Raw genomic sequence first — 22,623 nt, 5'->3', positions numbered from 1 at the left:
TAGTTTAACCACTCACAGGGCTCCAGAGAGGAGTGAATCCATTCATGCCATTTATAAGGCTAACAAGCAGCCTACTACTTTCATCCCAGAAAGACACAACCCAGTGGCTCCACCCCCTGCTTTCTCAGCCTCTGGATCCAGGCTGGAGCATATCAGAGATAAAGATAAAAGAATAAAATAAGTATGTTGCTGTGGCTGAAAAGAATTCATACAAACTTTACTTGCACAGATGAAAATAAATTCCCATCTGAATGTGGTTTTGGAGGGGGTTTGGCAGAGTCCTCCCCAAACTTCTGCATCCTTTTCATTTCTTTGTCTCTATTTCTATAAGATCGACAAAAGGAAGGCTTTCATGTGGATACCCTGCTTTTGATTAACATATATTCCATCCATACACTAAAACCGCCGGGGGGGCGTGGGGGTGGAGGGGGGGCTAAACATTCACACTTGAGATGAGGTCAGCGTTTCCACATTACTGAAAATCCATCATTTCTCTTTGTGTTTAACTATGCTCTTATTCCTGGCAGCAACAGAAGAAAATGAAGTGAGTGACAAGCCTATGCTACAATAGCTTGTGGCATGGTGGCTTTAATGAGGGCTACATATGTTTTGTAACCCCCCCCCCCCCCAAAAAAAAAAAAAAAAGTCAACTGATATACTGAGTGTTATCCAGTACTTTGTCCACAAGTAGTGCTGGAGGGTCACAGCGGCTCCCATACCAATAAAGTGGATTAAAAATAGTCAGGCTTGTCATTTTGTTAAAAAATAATTAGAAATTGCCCTCTCTCCCATCACCCCCACCACTGACTTTAGAATTCACGTCTGGTTTATTAGTGAAGAACTAGGCTTGAACATAAGCAACACCAATCAGATAATCTGCAAATGTCTCATCTACTGCAGTTAAAGAGTCCACCTTTATGTCCTTGTACTCCTAGTGTCTTATGAATACTGCCAGAGGTTAGGCTGCATTTTCTCCATGTTACTTATCTTGTGTCTCAGCTCTGTAGTCTGGCATTAGGAGGGTCAGACATCTCTCTCAAGGCTTGCTTTACAGTATTACTCATGAAAATTCAATTCAAATGAGCTAGTTTACTAACAGTACATTAAAGCTAACAAATCATATCTAAATTCATTGTTAAGACCAAACATTTGTGCATTTTAGATTTTAATGCCCATTGGAATTTGCCTATTCTTCCAATATTTGGTCAATGCAAAGAAGTGAATGAGTGCTCTGTCTCAACGTTGTAACATTCCTATCAGCCTGAAAGAGATTTAGTAACCTCTATGGTTGATTAATAAGGTAAGGACTCTAGTAATACGAGTCTGAGCGAGGTAAATGTGTCTAGCTTGTTGAAAGAGCTCACAGCTGAAAGAGTAAATGAATGAAAATCTAGAAGTTTAATGATCCATGTCTTCAAAACAAATAAATCAAAACAGAGTAAATCAGTGAAAAACAAACTCTAGAATGTAGAAGCAAAAATTATGCAGAATGAGCTCCAAAAATCTCCTCCCGTGTCCTGTTTTCAAGTATCTCTTTATAAAGAAAGCTTTATTACACTGACCTATATTAAACTGACCCAGTCTGTTTTCCATGCCATCCTAACAGACCATAGGCAAACACTCAGAAAAAAGGTAATTAACAAAGGCAGCTTTCATGCCGTAGAGTCCTGATGATTTTCTGAATTTTATCCTTTGCTTAAGTGCAGCCTACACCCAGTCAAAGCAGCTCACTCAGGCAAAGGTATCTGCAAAATTGGAATTTACTGATGTCAGGAAACTCAATGTGCTGGTGCATTTCTGAAATCTGTAAGCATCTACTTGAAATGGAGAGAAGTTAAGAATATAAATACGGGAAATGACAACTCAGAGAAAACAAACTGGTCTTAAAACCACTCCGACCGACATACAGTACTGGTGGTGAATTCCCTTCAACATAGCATCAGTCAGGATAGTGGGGGAAAGGTTGCTGCTTAGATCACTACAATACCCTGCTTGCCAAAAAGGATTATTACAACAGGCAGCAGACACACACACTGCTGCTGAAGCTCTTAAAACTTTGCCCATCTTGATAATGACTGAGACACCAATTAATGACAGACATCATTCAAGAGCAACAAGTAGCTAGTGGTGACTACTCAGAATATTTAAAAAAAAACTTTTGCCAACATAAAGTTGATCATGCTCACCATGATACACAATAGTTCCTTTTAAAATTGTTAAATACACTACATTTTAAAGATAACAGTTTGGGATATATTGCCATCTTCACTAAGACAAACAAAAACTGTTACATTAATTTAAAATTACCTTTTATTTTTCACAAGATTTTAAACACATTGTGCACTCCGGCACCTTAGGTTCCTTGGTTTAGAGTTTGCTTCAAGTTTCTTTAAATTACAAACAGTAGATACAGTAGGAATATTTAAAACTGATTCCTTTAAAATAAATGGTAAGTCAAACCTCTTAGGTTTAAAAGAAAGACTTCACCAATTTCATTTTCCTGATACAAAATTCAAGTAATTTTAAACAGAAAATTGTGTTTACAAAACATCCTGATATTAAAATTTAGCAGTGTTCTGAAAATAGAATTTAAATTTCCAGTATCAACCTGGTGCAACTATACATTACAAAAATAGCTCATTTTAATTGAAGAACACTTGGTAAAGAGAAGTAACCTTAATGGGACAAGTTCTTCTTTAAAACACATACTTGCAGTTCTTGATAAAGCCATTTAAAAAAAAAAAATTAACGTATTCAATCTATTCCTCAAACTTTGCAATGCATATTTTCTTTAGGAGGATATAGATGTTGATATTTAATATAAACTGAGTATTTTTAAAAGTTTTACTGGGGTATTGCCAAAGTGCACATCAGCACACAAAATATGCTTTTGCTTAAAGCCAAAATTTGTGTGCAATTCTGCTAGGCTATGGGATTCACTTGATGCTAATTCTGTATGTGGTTCTTCTATTGGTAGTTATAAAATATGCACAACACACAACTTCATCTGCATCATTTTACTGAATGAAAACCACAAGAAAAGATTTGGAGATAATTTTGTATCTGGGAATTTTTCATAACAGAAAAAAAATATTCATTTTAAAATGCATTTCTGTTTTCCCTCCCCGCCCCACCTTTCAAGACAGCAGCGTACAAAAATAAACAGGGCATTTTTACTTTCTGACGTAAGGCTCAGAGCAGACATTTGGAAGTGTCCAACATTTTTTAAAGTTGTTTTTTCAATCTTTTAGCTCAAAGTAAATCTGCTGTCTAGAGGAAGTAATTTAAAGTTTCTTTTATCACCATCTTCTGGGAGGAAAACTATAAATAAGAGTTTATGTCATAAAGAACCAACCACTGGTTTTGAAGAGGCAGGAAAATAAAGTTAGGGATCAATAAATGATACTGCAATGTATCTTGTTCCATTTAAAATGGGAAGTCCTTCGTGTAAATGAGTAAGTCTTCCTGGATGCATGAAGCTCCATCCTTTCCTGGGTGACTCAATGGAACAGTTGTATCTAATAAATTTACATCCACCTCCCTGTTACAAAAAATCAGAAGACAGATTTCTTAGTTTGGGTTATAATTGCATTTTTCCTTTTGTCCAACAATCAGAATGTTTTATTGTTATTAACAGATACTTAACATCAGAAGTTCTCTATCCATACTAGTAAGGCATACTTCTTAAGGAAGGTTTCCTTTACAGCAATACATGTGGCAACACCACCTGGTAATAGGGATTTCAGTCCCTCTTATTTTGGTAACCACTGCAGAGCAGCTCCTTTGAACAGTCTTAGTGGTATATTTGTTTCCAACCAATCAGCCATTCAGTAACATTACTGTAGATGACAGATTAGTTAATCACCCTTTCTAGGCCTTGCCTCAGGACAGCTTCTCTCTTTAGGACAGCACGTTAGCCCATGATCAAGTGTTTTCCTTTATCAGGGGTCTAGAGCCAAAGCATCATTCCTCAAGATAGCAGTTTTGAAAATAATCTAAATAATTTAAGTATAGGAATGGAAAAATACACTGCATGCCTTGATGGTCAAAATGGAACAAGTTGTTCTACCTGTGGATGAGTTAATATGATCCAGAGCCAGATTCTACCACCAGCAACACATTGCTAGGTGTGCTGCATGTCTTCTCCTCCTACACAGGGGCCTAACAACGTCTATTTGGACCCAAGCATGGAAATGATTTAGAAGAGCAGCAATATTTAGTGAAATGACTATTGCTTACCTGAAAATCTTCTCCTCCTTTGTTGAGAGCAATGTTGATGGTAAACGTAGAAGAGTCATGATGAGGTCTGAGGGAACGCTGTCTGTCCGTAGTGTATTTTACAACAAAATTCAGCATGGCATATCCCTGAAATAAATGTGTAGCAATCAAAAGCATTTCTCATCAGTGTGTGAATTTCGAAATCAAATACGTGCTTATTCGTGGGAGCTGAATTTTAAAAGCTACTCACTGGCAAATGTTTGTGCTTCAAGTCCGAAACAGTTACAACGTTGGATTTATCTTACCCATCACGACAAAGCAACACAGCTCAAGTCTGGAATATTTTCAATCAACACACGAAGTAACAATTTTTTTTAAATATATAATAAATAAAACTGAGAAAAGTGTAGCCTCCTCTAAAATATTTCATGAGCAAGAAGATTCTGGGATTAATCTCATAAATCATTCCCTACAAATTAACCACTCAACTCAACTATTCACCAATAATAATTTTAAAAGTTTACCTTTGTATAATAGCCAGCAAAGACTTTTAGTGTTACTGGTGCAATGAACTCTCTAATGAAATGTAGCCATTCACCATCCAGCCCGATTTGCTTCATGTGAATATCATCAGTTGGGACATTTTCATAACCTCCAGATATACGACTATCCTAAAAACCAGAAGGACCTCAAAAATGTGGGTTTTTTCAGTACTTATATAATACAGGTTTTAATTTATTTGAAAACTGCAGGCATACAGAATAAAACAAAGGCAATAAAAGTATCATGTTTAACTAAGTTTTCAGTAGTTGCAGACTACACCACCCATTGCACTTTCTAATGAAGCATTTATTTAAAACATTAAAGTACATGAAGACCTGCTAGAAAACAAGTACTAGTTTTGTTTACAAGAGGTGACACTTACACGATGTTTTCCTCCAGACCACTGTCCATAATGTTCCATTTCCTCTACCAGTTCATCACAGGCAGTCTCCGAAAATATGGGAAACCAATACACATCTGGGCATGGCTATAAAAAAAACCCACAGCATTGTTTTAGAAGTCATATTTATTACTGCAGTAATTTTTAAACAGTTTTAAAAAAAGAGCTAGGTAGATCAATAAAATAGTGCCACTATTTCCACTAAGTCAGAATTCAGATATATTAAAGTAATGAAGAAATTCCTGATTTGTAGCTGCATTTTCACTGAAGGTGGCAAAAACTAACAACCAGTGAAATACATTGCGTCTTCATTTCACTCTGAAGGGTTATTTATTGTGTTTAGCTTGTGTTCCTGCTGGGAAAAAATGAGTTACAATTACTTTCAGCTCACCTTCATTCATAAAGCATTTTTAGAAATACAGGAGAAAAAAAATTGATCTATAAGATCTAGGATTATTGTCATCTAAAAAGTGCAGATCTTTGAAGAAATTATCTTCGGAAGGCAAAACCTGCATAGAATCGTAGGACTGGAAGGGACCTCAAGAGGTCTTCTAGTCCAGTCTCCTGCACTCAAGGCGGCTCCGGGAGGCCCCGACCCTCCCAGACAGGCGTTTGTCTAACCTGCCCTTAAAAATCTCTAATGATGGAGATTCCACAACCTACCTAGGCAATTTATTCCATTGCTTAACTATCCTGACAGGAAGTTTTTCCCTAATGTTCAACCTAAATTATCCTTGCTGCAATTTAAGCCCATTGCTTCTTGTCCTATCCTCAGAGGTTAAGGAGAACAATTTTTCTCCCTCCTCCTTATAACAACCTTTTATGTACTTGAAAACTTATGTCCCCCTCTGAGTCTTCTCTTCTCCAGACTAAACAAACCCATTTTTTTTTTCCAATCTTCCCTCATAGGTCATGTTTTCTAGACCTTTTAATCATTTTTGTTGCACTTCTCTGGACTTTCTCCAATTTGTCCACATCTTTCCTGAAACGTGGCACCCAGAACTCGACACAATACTCCAGTTCAGGCCTAATCAGCACAGCGTAGAGCAGAAAAATGACTGTGTGTGTCTTGCCTACAACACTCCTGAGGATACATCCCACAATGATGTTTGCTTTTTTGGGGGGGGCCACAACAGTGTTACACTGTTGACTCATATTTAGCCTGTGATCTACTATGACCCCCTAGATCCTTTTCCACAGTACTCCTTTCTAGGCAGTCATTTCCTGTTTTATGTGTATGCAATTAATTGTTCCTTCTTAAGTGGAGCTACTTTGTATTTGTCCTTATTGAATTTCCTCCTACTTACTTCAGACCATTTCTCCAATTTGTCCAGATGATTTTGAATTTTAAACCTGTCCTCCAAAGTACTTGCAACCCCTCCCAGCTTGGTATCATCTGCAAATTTTATAAGTGTACTCTCTATGCCATTATCTAAATCATTGATAAAGATATTGAACTGAACAAGACCAAGAACTGATCTCTGCGGGACCCCACTTGACATGCCTTTCCAGCTTGACTGTGCATCACTGATAACTACTCTCTGAGAACGATTTTCCAAGCAGTTATGCACCCACCTTATAGTAGCTCCATCTGCGTTGTATTTGCCTAGTTTGTTTAGGAGAAGATCATGCAAGACGGTATCAAAAGCCTTTCTAAAGTCAAAATATACCACATTACTGCTTCCCTCTATTCAGAAGGCTTTTTACCCCATCAAAGAAAGCTATTATGTTAGTTTGACATGATTTGTTCTTGACAAATCCATGCTGACTGTAATTTACCAGCTTATTATATTCTGGGTGTGCGCAAATTGATTGCTTAATTATTTGCTCCATTATCTTCCCAGACACTGAAGTTAAGCTGACTGGTCTGTAATTCCCCGGGTTGTCCTTATTTCCCTTTTATAGATGGGCACTATATGTGCCCCTTTTCCAGTCCTCTGGAATCTCTCCCATCTTCCATGACTTTTCGAAGATAATTGCTAATGGCTCAGATATCTTCTCAATGATCTCAAGTATTCTAGGATGTATTTCATCAGACCCTGGTGACTTGAAGCCATCTAACTTGTCTAAGCAATTTTTAATTTGTTCTTTCCCTATTTCAGCCTCTGATCCTACCACATTTTCACTGGCATTCACTATGTTAGATGTCCAATCGCTACTAAACAGTTTTGTGAAAACTGAAACAAAAAAAGTCATTTAGTCCATCTGCCATTTCCACATTGAGTAACAGGCCTACCCTGTCCTTGGTCTTCCTCTGCTTCTAATGTATTTGTAGAATGCTTTCTGGTGACTCTTTAAGTCTCTAGCTAGTTTAGTCTCATTTTGTGCCTAGGGCTTTCTAATTTTGTCCCCACATACTTGTGTTATTTGTTTATATTCATCCTTTGTAATATGACCTAGTTTCCACTTTTTTGTAGGACTCTTTTTTGTTTCAGATCATTGAAGATCTTATGGCTAAGTCAGAGTGGTCTCTTGCCATACTTCCTATCTTTCCTATACAGTGGGATAGTTTGCTCTTGTGCCCTTAATAATATCGCTTTGAAAAACTGCCAGCTCTCGAACTATTTTTCCTTTAGACTTGCTCCTATGGGATTTTACCTACCAGCTCTTTGCTAAAGTCTGCCTTCTTGCAATCCATTATCTTTATTGTGTTGTGTTCCCTCCTACCATTCCTTAGAATCATGAACTCTATCATTTCATGATCACTTTCATCCAAGATGCCTTCCACTTTCAAATTCTTAACGAGTTCCTCTCTTTGTCAAAATCAAATCTAGAACAGCCTCTCCCCTAGTGGCTTTCTCCACCTTCTAGAATAAGAAATGGTCTCCAGTACATTCCAAGAACTTGTTGGATAATCCATGCCCTGCTGTGTTATTTCTCCAAGAGACATTTGGGTAGTTGAATTCCCCCCCATCGCCATTAAGTCCTGTGCTTTGGATGATTTTGTTAGTTGTTTATAAAAAGCCTCATCCACCTCTTCTTCCTAGTTAGGCGGTCTGAAGTAGACCCCTACCATGTGTGAATCAGGGATATTTTAAGGGGTCTCTCCTCTGATGCCAAGTACCCACCCTAATATATGGTATCCGCAATGAGCATTGCTTTGGGAGTTCCTATGATCTAGACCAACTAAAAGTTTGTAGGATAGGGAATTTTAGTTACTTTAGTTCGATTTCTCTTAGGTATTCGTGGTAAAACTTCTCCCTTCCACTGCTGCCCTTTAGAGGGCTCAGAGACAGTTATGCACTAATGTGAAGAAGACATGAGAGGAAGATTATTTTGCCCTGGTCTCTCAGCACATCATTATTGACCTTGGACAGCTACCCACTACACATTCTCCTTTTTACAATTTTGTCCATCATACTTTTTTGGGGTGATTACTCAGGGCTGGATTCTGCCCACTCTCACTCACACTAAGCAGTACTCCCGAAATACTCCAGTTGATTACAGTGGAACTACTCACAGAGTAAGGCAATATTCAGCATATATAAGGATGACCAAATTAGGAGCAGTGAGAAGTTTTACTGACAGGGAAGATCCTTGCAGTGGAGTGCTCTGGCAAAACAAATGCTCTTTTAGGACACAGGTCTCAAAATGTGTGGATTTTTCTTAGTTCCACCTGCTGGGATGTTAACCAGTGTCCAGTTTCATTTAGTAGGGACTAGGACCTTTCATTTAGTAGGGACTAGGACAAAGCAATTTATGAGGGATAAATTTCAACCCAAAAGTTAACCCTAAACCCACCTACTCCCAGTCTCATGTTCAATGATAAAGTCCTGCATTGTATGCTCGCACTCCCTCCACTTAACACTGTTGGGTAGAGAGCACTAAATCTCTCTCTCTCTCACACACACACACACACACGTATGTATCCGGCTCCACTTCAAGTTTATAAATATATATTCCTATTCTACAAAACAACACAGCAGTTGTCTTCAATTCCCAACTGCTCTTGCTGGTGTTCTGAACGTCAAGCCACTGTCAGCATAGCTTGAAGACAAATGAGAAGATATGGTGGAAGTTTGCATGCTTGAATTGCCACATCAATCAATCCCATCTTCCTTAGTTTGTTTTATTTGGACTCCCCAGCTCATCAGCATGGATTTTATGACTGCCTGATAAATTACATTTTAGTTAGGTCTAGTCTGAAGTCTGCCAACTTGACAGTATGTATTCAAGTTTGGTTTGGCATAAATGTCCATATTCATTTTCCCATCATTCTGGACCACTCTTTTTTTCCCCCCCCTCATAAGCATCCCTAGCTCTTTACAGTTTGCAAGTGTATACTGAGGGTGGACTTGTCAAAAGCACTCAGCACTAACTCCCACTGACTTCAATTAGTCTAGAGCTAGGCCAGTGCTGAGCCCTTTTGAAAAGCCCGCCCTAGCTACCCATGCACTCATAAAAACCCTCTGACACATCGTCATTAAATAGAAACTCCATGTGCCAAACATCTGCAATGCTGAAAATCAACCCAAACATTGCCCATTATCAACTTCGATGGTAAAATCCTGGCCTCACTGAAATTAATGGGAGTTTTTCTATTGACATCAATAGGGCCAGGGTTTCATCTCCAGCACCAACCTAGTGATTAGTGTCAACTTCTCAGGGACTGAAAGACTGAAAGTCTACATTATAATCAGTTCTGCCATCATCCATGCTACTTGGACATTTTCGCTGTTGTCTGGTAAAGTGATCTTTATTTTAAATAATTTGTATAAGGTCACTACAAGTGCATGTGAAACAACTTGGCGTTGTGAAACAGCCAAGGAATCGACAGGGTTTCTGTTTTGTTTTTTTAAGCAGACTAAATACAAGGATCAAACAATTCTGAGGTGCAAATGCTAAGCATTTGGCACTAAAATCACTGCACAGTGGGATCTATTTGTTACAAAGAAGGGAATACAGAATACACATTTTCCAATTGAAACAACTGGGGGAATTTAAATAAAGGGGTGGAACAGAAAGTGAAATTTCACCAGAACGTTGGGATTGACACTCTTCCTCTTGCAGAAAGTTCCATGGGGATCTCTTTTGATCTCAAGTACTCTTCACATCAGTTGTAAGTCTCACTCAGAAAAGAATCCTTCCAACAGCACTTAGCATCACGTAGGGTACTGACTCAGTAGCCACTCAGAGGAAGGAGTGCCTCCTACCTAATAAATTCTGGCCACCACTTCTTGCTGCACCTCAGTTTTCCTTGGACACCTCCCATCCAACTACTGAAAAGGATGAACCGTGTGAAGCTTAGCAGTAGAGAAAGTTCCACAATGCAAAATTCAGTTCTGTGGCCATTCCTCAAAATCTCTAATTTTGTGAGGTGCTAACTTCCATTTTGTTTTAGGTGCATATACACGCTGAGATCTAACAAGATCACAGCTCAATGTGATACGACAGTCGAAGCATTTATTCTATGCCAGTTCATTGAACCAAAACTTAGATAATTTTTTGTTTTTTGTCTCTCTCATTTTAATAGTATTAATACTAACCTGTTCCACTAGATTTTCAGTGAAGATCTTTGAGTAGTTGGGATTTATATAGGTTTCCTTCCAGTCCTGAAAAGAATGATTTGAACAGATTAAACAGCTCACTTATTTCATTTTTTAAAATGTACAACAAAAAATATAGAAATTAAAAATGAATTTTACTACTCTGCAAATTCCTTTGATTTCTTCCATTCAAATCATTAGAAACAATTAGAGATGTTATTCTATCTGTAAATTAACTCTTGATTCTATTATCTCAGGAAACATTTTGGGATATATGGGTCCATTTTTGACTCAGGCATGCATTTCTTTTTCCAGATTATGAGTCATATATTTTATATGATATGCGGATACTGAATTTATTATGATGTGCGCGCCTCTTAGTAATATTTGTCAATATATAGTAACCACAAAAAGTTATAATTTTCCATATGGTCATATAATGATTTTTAAAACCTATTAACAGTTTTATGCATAATGTGATATATACCACAGGATTTTCAAAAATCTGCCAGAGATCATTGTTGTAGTGGGAGGTATTGTAGTTGGCAGTTGAAATAAGTCTCCCAAATTCATGTCTGTTGGTAATGTACATAAAGACACCCTGTATCAAACAAAGAAGAAAAATGATGTTAGCAACACTGTGTAACAGTAAGAATGATATTCGGCTTTTAAAATTTTATATATATATCCCCAAATCACAGACATGTAGCTAAAATATGGTATATATAATTTATATTTTACCTATATATTTATGTCTCTCTCAAACATGTTTTAACTACCTCTGGGTTTGTTTTTTAAGGAAATCTTTAAACTTTCACATGACTATTTCTGATCACAGCCGGTATTACTGATTCCTGAACATGTATTTTTACTATGATCCACATTAAAAAAAGACACATTTGGTATAATTTGTTTTCTAATCAAATTAAGGCAACAAACTGTTTTGTAATAGTGCAAATATGCAATTGGAAAAGAAAAACAAATTTAATATCTTTTGTTTTTTTCTTCAGTAAGCCTAGAAAGACCATATATTAAAATGTTCAACCCTCCTGAAATACCGGTTTTCAAACAGAACTCTCACACAAATTAAACTGACAACAAAGTCTGGGGCTGGGGATTTTATCTGAAAAAAGCGAACTATTAGAAAAAAGGTTTAAGTACTGTCAGAACACCAAACACGTAAGTTCTGCGCTGCTTTAGAACATTTATTATTAAGTAATCCTTTTGGTGAATTGTCCTGAAATAAAAATATCTGAAAATACAATGCATGTTAGAATTACGATGAGGAATAAAGAATATCTCAGTGATATAAAGACCAACAATTAAATGTCCTGCTACACTGGTTCATAAATAAAAGCTAGGATATCAACAGGGCTCCCTTGATTAGAATTAGTAGCAGAAAATATTTTTGTTTAAAAGAAATTGGGGTTTCTTTAACTGTTTTTCAGACCCAACCCCATTTTAGAAAGTTTTCTCCATTTTAGATTTGCACAACACAGAACCATTCCCACTTGTTTGCTTGTATCTGGACCTCAGTTTTAGGTCTGAAAAAGTGTTAAATTGCCAGCATGATAAAACGTGTTAAACATGTGCTCAGTTCTTGGCTCTTATCAACACATTAAATAGCTACAGCAGGGAAAATAAGGAGGGTCTGGCAAAAGTGGCTACCCAATGCTTATCACAAAAAGCTTTCCTATACAGTATACCCTGGGCCTGATTCACCACGTTGTTGCTCCAGTTTTATTCAGTGTAACTCTGATTTCAATAGAGTTACATCATAATAAATATGGAGAAACAAAAATGTCAATCAAGCCCTTTGAGAAGGTAAACTTAAGTTTATTCTGGCTTTAGAACGATTTTGTATTCTTGAAATGAGGAAATGCTGCTAGTATCTCTAGGACCAGAAGCAACTTTTTAAGTGTGTCCACCACCCATGTGGTTGTAACACACCATTAGTGCTTGCTTCCTTTTCCCGAAACATGACATTGAAGTAATGGACACACTGAGACCAGTTCTGCAATAGGTCTAGAAATAGGACTATTCATGGGAGTAAGCACTGCAGAATTCTGCCCAATGGCTGCACAAACACAAGCGGTAGCAAAACTGAACAAAGATTTTACAAATAAGACAGGCTAGACAGGTCAGAGAAACTTTGCACTTTGTCTTTTTTTGTGATTTTGGGTAGTATTCAGAGAGGTTTTGAATCGTTTAACCAATTTCATTGTACTAATAATGCCAATAATTAAGCTGTAATGGCCTAAATCCTCAAAAAATGACTAGTGACATTGATTATATTGATTTCCGGGTGCCCAGATTCAGACATCTTAAAAGGAGCCTGATTTTCAGATCATTAAGAGCTCTCACCATGAAAAATCAAGACTTAAGATGTTTTGATTAGGCACCCCATATCACCAGTCGCTTTTGAAAATGTAACTTAAGACTAAAGAGAAAGGTATAGCAACTTTTACTAAGGTAAGTGGAGAGAGGGGAAGGGTTTTCCTGTGGTAGAATGATACTGCATAATAGTAACAACTAATGAATAAAAAAAAGCAACACCTTTGGGGGTCTGAGCATATGGAATGTTTCCGAAGAAGGGGAGCCTTTTTCCCTTTGTAAACTCTAAAATGAAGGAGAAGCATCACATCAGTTGACCGATATGTGGTCTCTCTCTCTTTGTCAGAGATGTATTAGGTTTTAGGGTTCCACAGTTACATTAGGTAAATAACAGCCTTCGATCAAAAGCTGATATTCCAAAATAGCTTTTACGGGCAGCATGCATCTCCAAGCAAAGCTCCTACGTACATGTTAAAGCTGTATCCACCAGCCCCTTATCTGCTGCAATACAAAAACAAGCACGTACCAGACGGTCTCATAGCACAGGTTGAGAAAGAGAAAGAGAGAAGGCAATTCTCTGACGAGCCACAGAGTCAGATTAGTTTAACAGGAGCACATGGTAAGCACAAAGTGCAATAACTGCTGCTTAGAAGGTTGAAAACAAGAGTATGTTGATTGGGTTGTTCTGTAGAATGAGTACAAACAAATGAAATCATGCCTTGTTATGGAGGGAATAAAAAAAATTATACTTGCCAACTTTTCTTGTTCAATTCAGCAAGTTATTTTTCAATGCTATACTGTCTGGAACTAGCTGTGGTTTACCTCTTATTTGTTTCTGTTCTGAAACTAGTGTAAATATCAGTACAAATATGGTTTTGCATATTTATACTCCTAATATAAATCAATCTTCATATTACTGGCAGCATAATACAAGTAACACTAAATAGTATAACACCCTTTAATAAGGGTATCACCATTCTGAAAATGGCTTAAAATAAGATTTGTATATTGCCAGCTTCAATCATTAACTTTAAGTATTCTCATTTAAACATAAAACAAAGTGTTCCACCTAACTTGTTATAAGTTCCAAATTGTGCAGATTAACTAAGACATTTCAAGACAAAAATGGAGATACTCAATGATAGCTGATATATTAACAAGGTGGCCACTGAGTCCGCCTTCATGTTATACTATTGTGCCAAGAAGTAAGGTAATTTATAGTACCTATGAATTTTAACTGTATTTAAACAGAAATAAATATGCTGTCAGTGCACCAGTCCACTGGTCTTGATCAAAGCCAAATGCTTCCACTGTATTCTTTTCAATTATTTAAAAAAAACAAACAAACAAAAAAAACCCCACAAATGCCAGTATCCCACAAAAAATTGGCTAGTACTTGTAATTAGAAAGAAGTGAACACAATTCAAGATTACATACATACATCTGTAGCAAGCACGTTAAAAAAAAAACAACTGCACGTACTATTTAAAAGCAAGCCATCCATCCATCCACCTTACCATTTCCCTGGCATTCCTGCAGAGTGCCATATCAGGATCCAACTTATCACGAACGAAATAGTTTCTCTCTCTCATCTCTGATCTGAGAGTCTGTCCTTTAATTAAGTATATATTAGCCATATAAGGGATATTCCAGACTCCTCTGTAAAAGAAGTCCAGGGGAAAAGGTTTAAGACTATGAAAACTGGAATTTATTGTACATTTTACAATTTGAACATCAGGATTTTATTATTTACTGAAAAGACCAGGCAAAGTTCAAGGCAATGATGTAAGGTTCCCAAGATATCTGAAAAGCTACAGCTGGACTTGAAGGGTGCATAAGCAGCAATTCAAATTTTATGAGCTTTTATCACGAAGAAAGTAATTCTACCAAATTCCTTAAAGTGGGTTTTAAATATATAAACACGTCCCTTTTCAGACTAGGTCAAGGCTTTCAATGAAATTCCTTTATATTATAGCATTAAGTTACTCAGTGGGATGGAGAAAACTATTAAACAGATTTTATGTTAGTTTAAACACCCAACCGTAGCTTCTCGTAGACCGTCTGACTTCTTTACACTGATACCCGGCGAATGCAACAGGCCATAAATTTAATTCAGTTGAGCCAATATCAACAAATAGGCATCTCCATAGGACAATGCACTGCTCTACAAGTTTTCTGTTTCCCAGAGGCAGATCTATAAAACCAGTACATAACTGTAAGGGAGTATCAGGCCAATAAGACCTTTTCGAATTGCCAGGGTCAAGTAAAGGGCCATTGGCACATATGAGAATCAGGCCTCAAGTAGTTTAAAGTACGTTCATTTTGGGGAAAGTTACTGTATGTGAAATGAAAGTATTTCTCATCTGCTTTGACTTTAGTCTAACATTTCTGGGCTGTTACAAGGATGGAAAGTAGACAGCATAGAACAAATACTGCTGTATCAAAAATGGTTATTAATTTTAATTTCAGCTGCTGATTAAATACTGTGCTTGTCCAGAACAGATGGGGAAACACTACTTGTTACACATTTGATGAAGTGTCACTAGATTATTTTTTGGCATAAATTCACAGTATAACTTCAATTTTTGCAATTAATTACAGTTCATTTTCATAGCATAATCATATTCAGTACTGATGACCATCACTTATTAATTGTGTGTGTTGTGATAGTACCTAGGACCTCATTGTGCTGGGCACTGTGCCTTTCTATTCCAGGTTGCAGAAACAGAAAGTAATCCTGGATTATTGAAGAAATTCATCAACATAACTGACATTAACGGTTCAGAAATTCTCTCTCTCTTTACATGAAAAATATTGGTATTTGCTGGGCAAGGAAAGAATATGTCACTAACTACTGTCCAATGATATCTGGTGTTAGTGATTAGTTTAAGTTAACTTACACTCTGTTCCCTTGGACAATATCCACATAATCTTCTGAGCGAGCATAATAGCCATCAGGGCTCAAAGCACCCCAAAAGTTGGACCATAGCTTCCCATGGCGAGTTACAAGTGGAGCAATTATCTTCCTATAAAAACAAAATATTCCATAAGAAAATAAAACATGAACTTTGATTCTGCTAGCATTAAAATAGTTGTAATGGCTGCCTGTGAACATCTGCAGTGTATCGATGGTGCCTCTCACTTCTGCACTTTTTGACAGAGCACCAGAATCGAAGGACCATCAAATCTAGAAGCAGCCATTCTACACTTGAACTGAAGGGAAATATTTTCCATTAACTGCTAGTTTCCAAACCTCCAGCCACCCAAAGGTGAGAGCAACAGACAGGAATTCAGCTGCCATGCCCAGGATCCCTGTAAATCATGGAGTTTTCAGGCAGAGGAAAATACTCTTGTCCTCTTTCTGCAGACAGAATTAGCACAAGTGGGCAGCCTTTAACAAAAGCTTAGCTAAGGATTTTTTTTGCAGAGGCAACAAAAACAAAAAACGAAAAAAGCAAAAAAAAAAAAAAAGTAGAGGACTTTGATTACAGAAATTATTCCAAATGGAAAAATAACTCAGCAGACACTGAAAACAGGTGAGAAGGGAAATGTGAGGTGGCTAGAAATGGAAGCAAAATAATGGAACTTCTTTTATAAGTACTGTCCCCGGGTAGGCCTGTTTTGTGAAGCTTATGCTACTTCTGTCTGCACTATACTGGGTCCTAAACTTCTCTTTTACAAAAACAACCAATTTCAGCGAAGAAGTAATATAATCAAAACGACAAGCCAGCTAAGCCTCTATCTACAACTCAGTCCTCGTCATTAGGTAAATGCAAGTTTCCAACGTATGGTGATGAAATTAATACTCTGCCTCTTTGTCTGACCCACCTGAAAAGCCTGGCATTACCACTCATGGCCAAATCCGGTGTACTTTACTCACATGGGAATTCACGAATTTTCATGAGTAAAGCAAGCAAGATTTGGCCCTAAAGCAGGAAAAAACCCAATATGAGCAGTGAATAGTAGTCAATATTGGATCTTTTCTGAAAATTGTGAAAAGCTAACAAATATTATTTGTATTCGTATTGGATGTCAATGTTTAGTTTGTCTTGTATCTTGTGAAATTATTTAACAATGAGAAACAGCTTGTAAGAGCAAAAACAATGATGTTCTATCTCCAAGAATAAATCTCTTTTTTTAAAACTCCAAATACTAAGACTGAAACAAGTGGGCTTTTTTTATGCCTGAATTGTACAATTTCTGATCAATCAGTCTTGGAAATCCTGCTTCATTTAACAGAAAGCAATGACACCACACAGCTGTCTTCAGAATGATTTAGATTCTTGGATGTTCAGACTGGGAATTGCTGTTTGTGCATATTCTTCTATGCAAAAGATTTTGCGAATGGTTAACTCCCATGCTTAGTAAAAAGAGTGATAATCAGTACATCTTCCTGGTCAACATGAGCTAGATTCACAAGAGGACTTAGATGCCTAGCTTCCCCTTTAGTTGCCTAAATTTCAGAATCAGGCCCCATTGGGATTCACAAAACCCCCATCTAGTTGCTGCTGAACCCTGTAGGTGCCAAAACTTGCTTGACACCTACCTTTTTGTAGTAAAAGTTCCCTAGGTGCTTATGTTTCTGCCTCTGCACATGCACACTGCATCCTCACTCTGGGCATGCAGATGCCTAAGCCCCAGAGTGATTCCTCCACCTAACTGGCCTGCAGGGCCCAATCCAGTGAGCATACTCAGTTCACCTACCTTTTTCACGTCAACATTTTCAAGTGAGAAAGTGTTTCCATTAACCGAATAATTAGGTCTTATTATTTTTCCCCACAGAACTCAGCATTCCATTAAAGCAGGGTTTTTTTTTTTGCAAACAAGCAGCCAAGATTAATTACAGGGTTAAAGATGTTTGCCATTGGAATGGCTTAGTGGTCTATTGGCACCACAGTCTGCAGTAACATGATCACCTGATGCTCCCTCAAGTAGAGTGGAATGCTGATAAGCTCCAGAGGGAACTGAGCCAAACTTCTCTTACAATAATGCAATACCATAGAAAGGACAAGTAAAAGGGGATCCTGGAGAGCGCTTCCAGACTAGAAAAAATGAAGATCCTCAGTCTGTAAGACAAAGTTATACTGAACCTGTTCTGCTCTATCAGAAGTCTTAAAGTCTTCGGGTTTGTCAGCACAACATCCGCATCTATGCTGAAGTAATAGTCACATGCTTTATTCTGGCGACAAATGTCCCTGCAAAGAGAGAAAGCAGCTCTTAGCACAATCAGTACATCCTCGTGTGATGTTAAAAATAAGTTTGTGTGAAAAACTCAAGCACATTTAATAAATACTTGATAAAACTTTTCCAACTTAGGTGCCTAAAATTATGTACTTAAATCCATTTAGATGCTTAAATAAAAGGGGTCTAATTTTTGCGCAATCTCCAGGTTCTGTTGTCTTCAGTGGGAATTGTAAGTGCTCAACATCTCTGAAAATCTCCAGTTTTCATTTAGGTGACTAAATATGGATTTAGGTACTGAAGTTTGGGCAGCCAAGTTTGCAAATGTTGGGTTCTGTATTAAGGATCATTTAATTGGGTGTCTAATATAATCTCAACCCATGAGCTTTGCTTGAACAAAGGAGCTACATGTGAGATCTGCTGATTTGAATGGTGAAAGAACTCCTTTCCAGAAAGCTGTTAATGAAGCCATTAGCAACATGGGGGGGGGGGGGGGGGAAGAGGGGGAAGTCAACTGAACTTCTTATACCCAGTTGATTAAGCAAAACTTTTTATCTAAAAGAATAAGAATGTAATTGTTAAAATACTATATACACCAAAATCCCAACTGAGGTGACCACTGATCAGTGTAAAAAAGGGAACTCATGTCTACACAGCTGTGCAGTTTGGACCACAGAGGTATGAACTGCAGTGAGTACAAAAGGGCTGCACTGTAACTCCCCTGAATGGATGCTTCAGGCGCAAACTTAAAAGTCGCTAGTTCACACTGAGGTAGTCCTGTCAGAGTTCACGTTCTCGTCTACCGCTTCCATACAGGGGAGTTACAGTGCAGCAGTTTGGTGCATGTTGCAATTCAGACCCTGGTAGTCCAAACTGCAGGGCAACACAGACGTTCCCTTAGGAGGTCGTCTTTGAAGCAATCTATCACCTAAGTTTCTGATATCAGAAAAGGAGGAAATAGAAATTTCTGCATGTCCCTGTTCTCCAGAAAAGTTTCACTGAAAGGAGGAGGAATATTGTATTATCCTTTAATAGAAATGTGACCAATTACAAGCGCAGACGAATTTTTTTTTTTTTGGTAGACAACTCTCAGGGCCAAGTTCGGGTATCAGTGAACACAGCTCCATTGAAATCAGTGGAACTGCAACAATTTACATCACCAATGAATTTGGCCCTGATGTGTCTATGGGAATATGTTATTTTAAAAGATGGAATATCACTCTGAGGCAATAGCTTCCCTATGCAGCTTACATTTATTGTGCTGGCTTGTACGGTCTCACTACAGATTCCATCTTACCTGCATACATTTTATTTCACTTATTCCACTTTCTGTAAAAATTCTAATAAATGCTACTTTTGTTTAATCTAAATTGAACTGAGTTTTGATTGATATCTGGGGAAATTAATGGTGGTTTTTCATAAAGCCAACAGATCTCACAAGAGGAGTCAATGAAAAGTGAATGTAACAGACTACAAACAAATCAAAGCATGGAGAAGACTGCAGGTCTTTTTTTCCAGTGCAGAACCACAAAACTATATCCTGTTCAGTTTACCATGGAATTCAGCCTGTGGTATTTCTCCTGCAAGCGTTCTTTATCAAGGACTGTCACCCTTTTGATTATCAGGTCCTCTTGTGCTCAAACTGGTACCTCAAGATCCTTTTGTGGAACTGCACTGGAAGGTAAACGACATCCTTCGCCATTCCATTCCATTGACTTAAAACCAAGCTAGTCACTTAGTCAACACACCGTTGCAATAATCATTTGAGCTGAATTTCTAAAATAATACTGAGTTAACAGGAAGGATAGTCAATACAATGAAGAATTTATTGAAGAAGAGGTTTTTATGCACAGGTCCATGGTTAACAGTCTCGGGTGAAAGTACAGGCTATTACTTAACTAGCACTTCCTTCATAGCCAATTTTCCATCATATGAATGTCCTATATGTTTGTATCAGGTTGTGAACTATGATTTCTGAATTCTTTACACTCATTATTTCCATCTGACACTGGCAGAGTTTATTTCAGTCTATTAATTTGCTCTGTCCAAAGCTTTGTAACTCTGCCATAAAATTCATTTGGCTTTATTATTAGAAAATACAGTCTCAGATAAATATCACAGGGAGTTTTCTTTTAACCAACATTTGAAAATAATCTATATAGATTTATTTTATGTAGCATATAATTAAAAACAAACAGAAGTAGCAGCTTTAGATTCGTTTTTGAGCAGACGTAATTGGAAAAATTAAGTCTCTTCCAATAAAATTTTGCAGGCAATTTGTGGGACTTCAATTTTTTTTATTTTTACAAAATAAATTGCCAGAGTATTCTGTTAAAATTGGCTCTGTCTAGTTTTACGAATCCTTCTGTACTGTATTCAAATATATTCATCTAAATGACAGGCTATTAGACATTTGAAAAGCTTCCAAGTTAACATATACTCAAAGTACCAGTGATCTATTTGGAAGCCTTTAGAAATATTTTATTACCTTAAATATAAGCAAATTCATTTGTAATAAAAGTTATAGGAATATTTTTAACCAACAAAAACCCCCACAAGAATCTTCAAAATTAATGCAGCAAATCCAGTTGGGACTTCCTGACCTTAGTCTGAATCCTTCCATTTTTTAACTCTTTCCTTCCATTCTCACTATAGTATAACAGGCTGGATCGTTAGGTTAGAGCTTCACTTTTAATTAAGAGTTTCCTGCATTTCTGGAATTTTTGTAGGAAGCATGGTTCTTACCTATTCACTTGCAACCACCATCAACAAAACTTCTATAAAATTCCCTAGCTTTGGATTATACATAACACGGACTTATAAAATTTCTCAATACTAATAAAGGAAACCTGCTCATAATAATGAAATTCCGATTTACTTTTCTGAGGCTTTCAACACAGTCTAGAAGGTCTCCCTAGGAAACACAAATGGTCTTTGATAATCTTTCTGCTTCAGGATATTACATTTTGATAATGGCCTAGTCTTTAAGGACACAGATATGTAAGGATAACACGTGACCCTACTCCTTAATTCAAGTAGGAGATAGGGATAGCAGTGACAGTGTTAGTGCTAGTTAGCAGTGTTAGTGCTTAACACCACTAAAATCAAATCATATCATTTTTGAAGAACTTTATTTCCCTGGCCTCAGTACATTTGCTTAGATTTATCTTAGTAGTATAAACGTGAAAGTTGAAAAGATTTTTTTTTTTTTGTACACAAGTTCAAGAAGCTGTTTTAAAGCAGCGATAAGAAGTGGTCACTAGGAGAAGACAAAGATTCTGAGAGAGGATTAATACTACTGTTTAACTCTGCTTGTGAAGTACTGGCTTATCTGTGACAGTGAGTATATCTTAGGAAAAGGAAAAATGTTGCTGTTCTTTTGTGAACAAAACTTTCCACTAAGACCATGTGATCCTAACCCACAGTAACTTGTTGGGAAGAGACATAATCTGTTCAATTTCCTCTAGCAAACAGCCATTTAAAACATCTATAAACATGATTTGTATTTGAAATTGAAGCAGTCTATCATTTTCTGTCCTTCACAGTTTGGAAAGAGAATTGCAATTCTGGAATAGATGATATAAATTTTAGGACAGGGGTCGGCAAACTTTTTGGCCCGAGGGCCACAACGGGTGGGGAAATTGCATGCAAAGCTGTGGCAGGGGATTCGGGTGTGGGAGGGAGTGTGGTGTGCAGGAAGGGGCTCAGGGAAGGGGGTTGGGGTGCAGAAGGGGTACGGCATGTAGGAGGGGGCTCAGGGCAGGGGTGCAGGGAGGGGATTCAGGGCAGGGAGTTGGGGTGCAGGAGGGGTTCAGGCTCCAGCCCAGTGCCACTTAGCTGGAGCGGCTCTGGGGTGGCAGCAGCATGCCCCGGGGCCAGGGCAGGCTCCCTGCCTGCCTATCTGCCCTGGCCCCGCGCTGCGCTGCTCCCGGAAGTGGCTGGCACCACGTCTCTGCAGCCCCTGGGGGAGTGGGGACAGAGGGCTCCGCACACTGCCCTTGCCGCGCCTCCAGGTACCTCCCCTGAAGCTCCCATTGGCTGCGATTACCTGTTCCCAGCCAATGGGAGCTGCGGGGGGTGGTGGTGGTGCCTGGAAGCAAGGGCAGCGCATGGTGCCCTCTGCATGCCCCCCGCACCCCCGGGGACCACAGGGACCTGGTGCTGGCTGCTCCTGGGAGCGGTGTGGGGCCCGCGGCGCCATGGAGGGGGGAGGGGGGGAGACAATCCCCTGGGCCGGATCCAAAGCCCTGAGGGGCCAGATCCAGCCCGCAGTTTGCCCACCCCTGCCTTAGGACATATTCAGACTCCTCTTTATGAATACTACAGTTTGAGAAACACCTTAAAAATGGTGCCTAGTAATAGAATAAGATGACAACACTTACCTCTCCGTGTGACTTATGAAGGACAAAAATTAACCATCAGTACTAATGGCCATTTGGTGAATGTGTGTTAACCAATGCA

The 22,623-nt window shown here is 38.2% G+C and overlaps 1 protein-coding gene across 2 annotated transcripts in view; it reads right to left on the bottom strand.

The window, feature by feature from the left end:
• Positions 1 to 1,378: 1,378 nt before the first annotated feature.
• Positions 1,379 to 22,623, bottom strand: part of PLOD2 (procollagen-lysine,2-oxoglutarate 5-dioxygenase 2) — a 79,881-nt gene continuing 58,636 nt past the window's right edge. Inside the window, exons 11-20 of one of the 2 annotated variants that reach the window (XM_037908929.2) lie at positions 18,072 to 18,176; positions 15,882 to 16,007; positions 14,499 to 14,640; positions 13,204 to 13,266; positions 11,135 to 11,248; positions 10,648 to 10,713; positions 5,144 to 5,248; positions 4,743 to 4,889; positions 4,240 to 4,365; positions 1,379 to 3,541 (exon numbers count right to left, since the gene is read on the bottom strand). In XM_037908929.2, coding sequence (XP_037764857.1) covers positions 3,386 to 3,541; positions 4,240 to 4,365; positions 4,743 to 4,889; positions 5,144 to 5,248; positions 10,648 to 10,713; positions 11,135 to 11,248; positions 13,204 to 13,266; positions 14,499 to 14,640; positions 15,882 to 16,007; positions 18,072 to 18,176 — 1,150 coding nt within the window. In that variant the 3' untranslated portion in view covers positions 1,379 to 3,385. The remainder of the gene's footprint in view (positions 3,542 to 4,239; positions 4,366 to 4,742; positions 4,890 to 5,143; positions 5,249 to 10,647; positions 10,714 to 11,134; positions 11,249 to 13,203; positions 13,267 to 14,498; positions 14,641 to 15,881; positions 16,008 to 18,071; positions 18,177 to 22,623) is intronic. The other variant, XM_037908930.2, reaches the window with a different exon arrangement.

The sequence above is a fragment of the Chelonia mydas genome, chromosome 9 (genome assembly GCF_015237465.2).
Source record: "Chelonia mydas isolate rCheMyd1 chromosome 9, rCheMyd1.pri.v2, whole genome shotgun sequence".
Taxonomy (NCBI): domain Eukaryota; kingdom Metazoa; phylum Chordata; order Testudines; family Cheloniidae; genus Chelonia; species Chelonia mydas.
The sequence above is the reverse complement of the archived record's forward strand: the minus strand, read 5'-3'. Positions and strand labels throughout refer to the sequence as shown.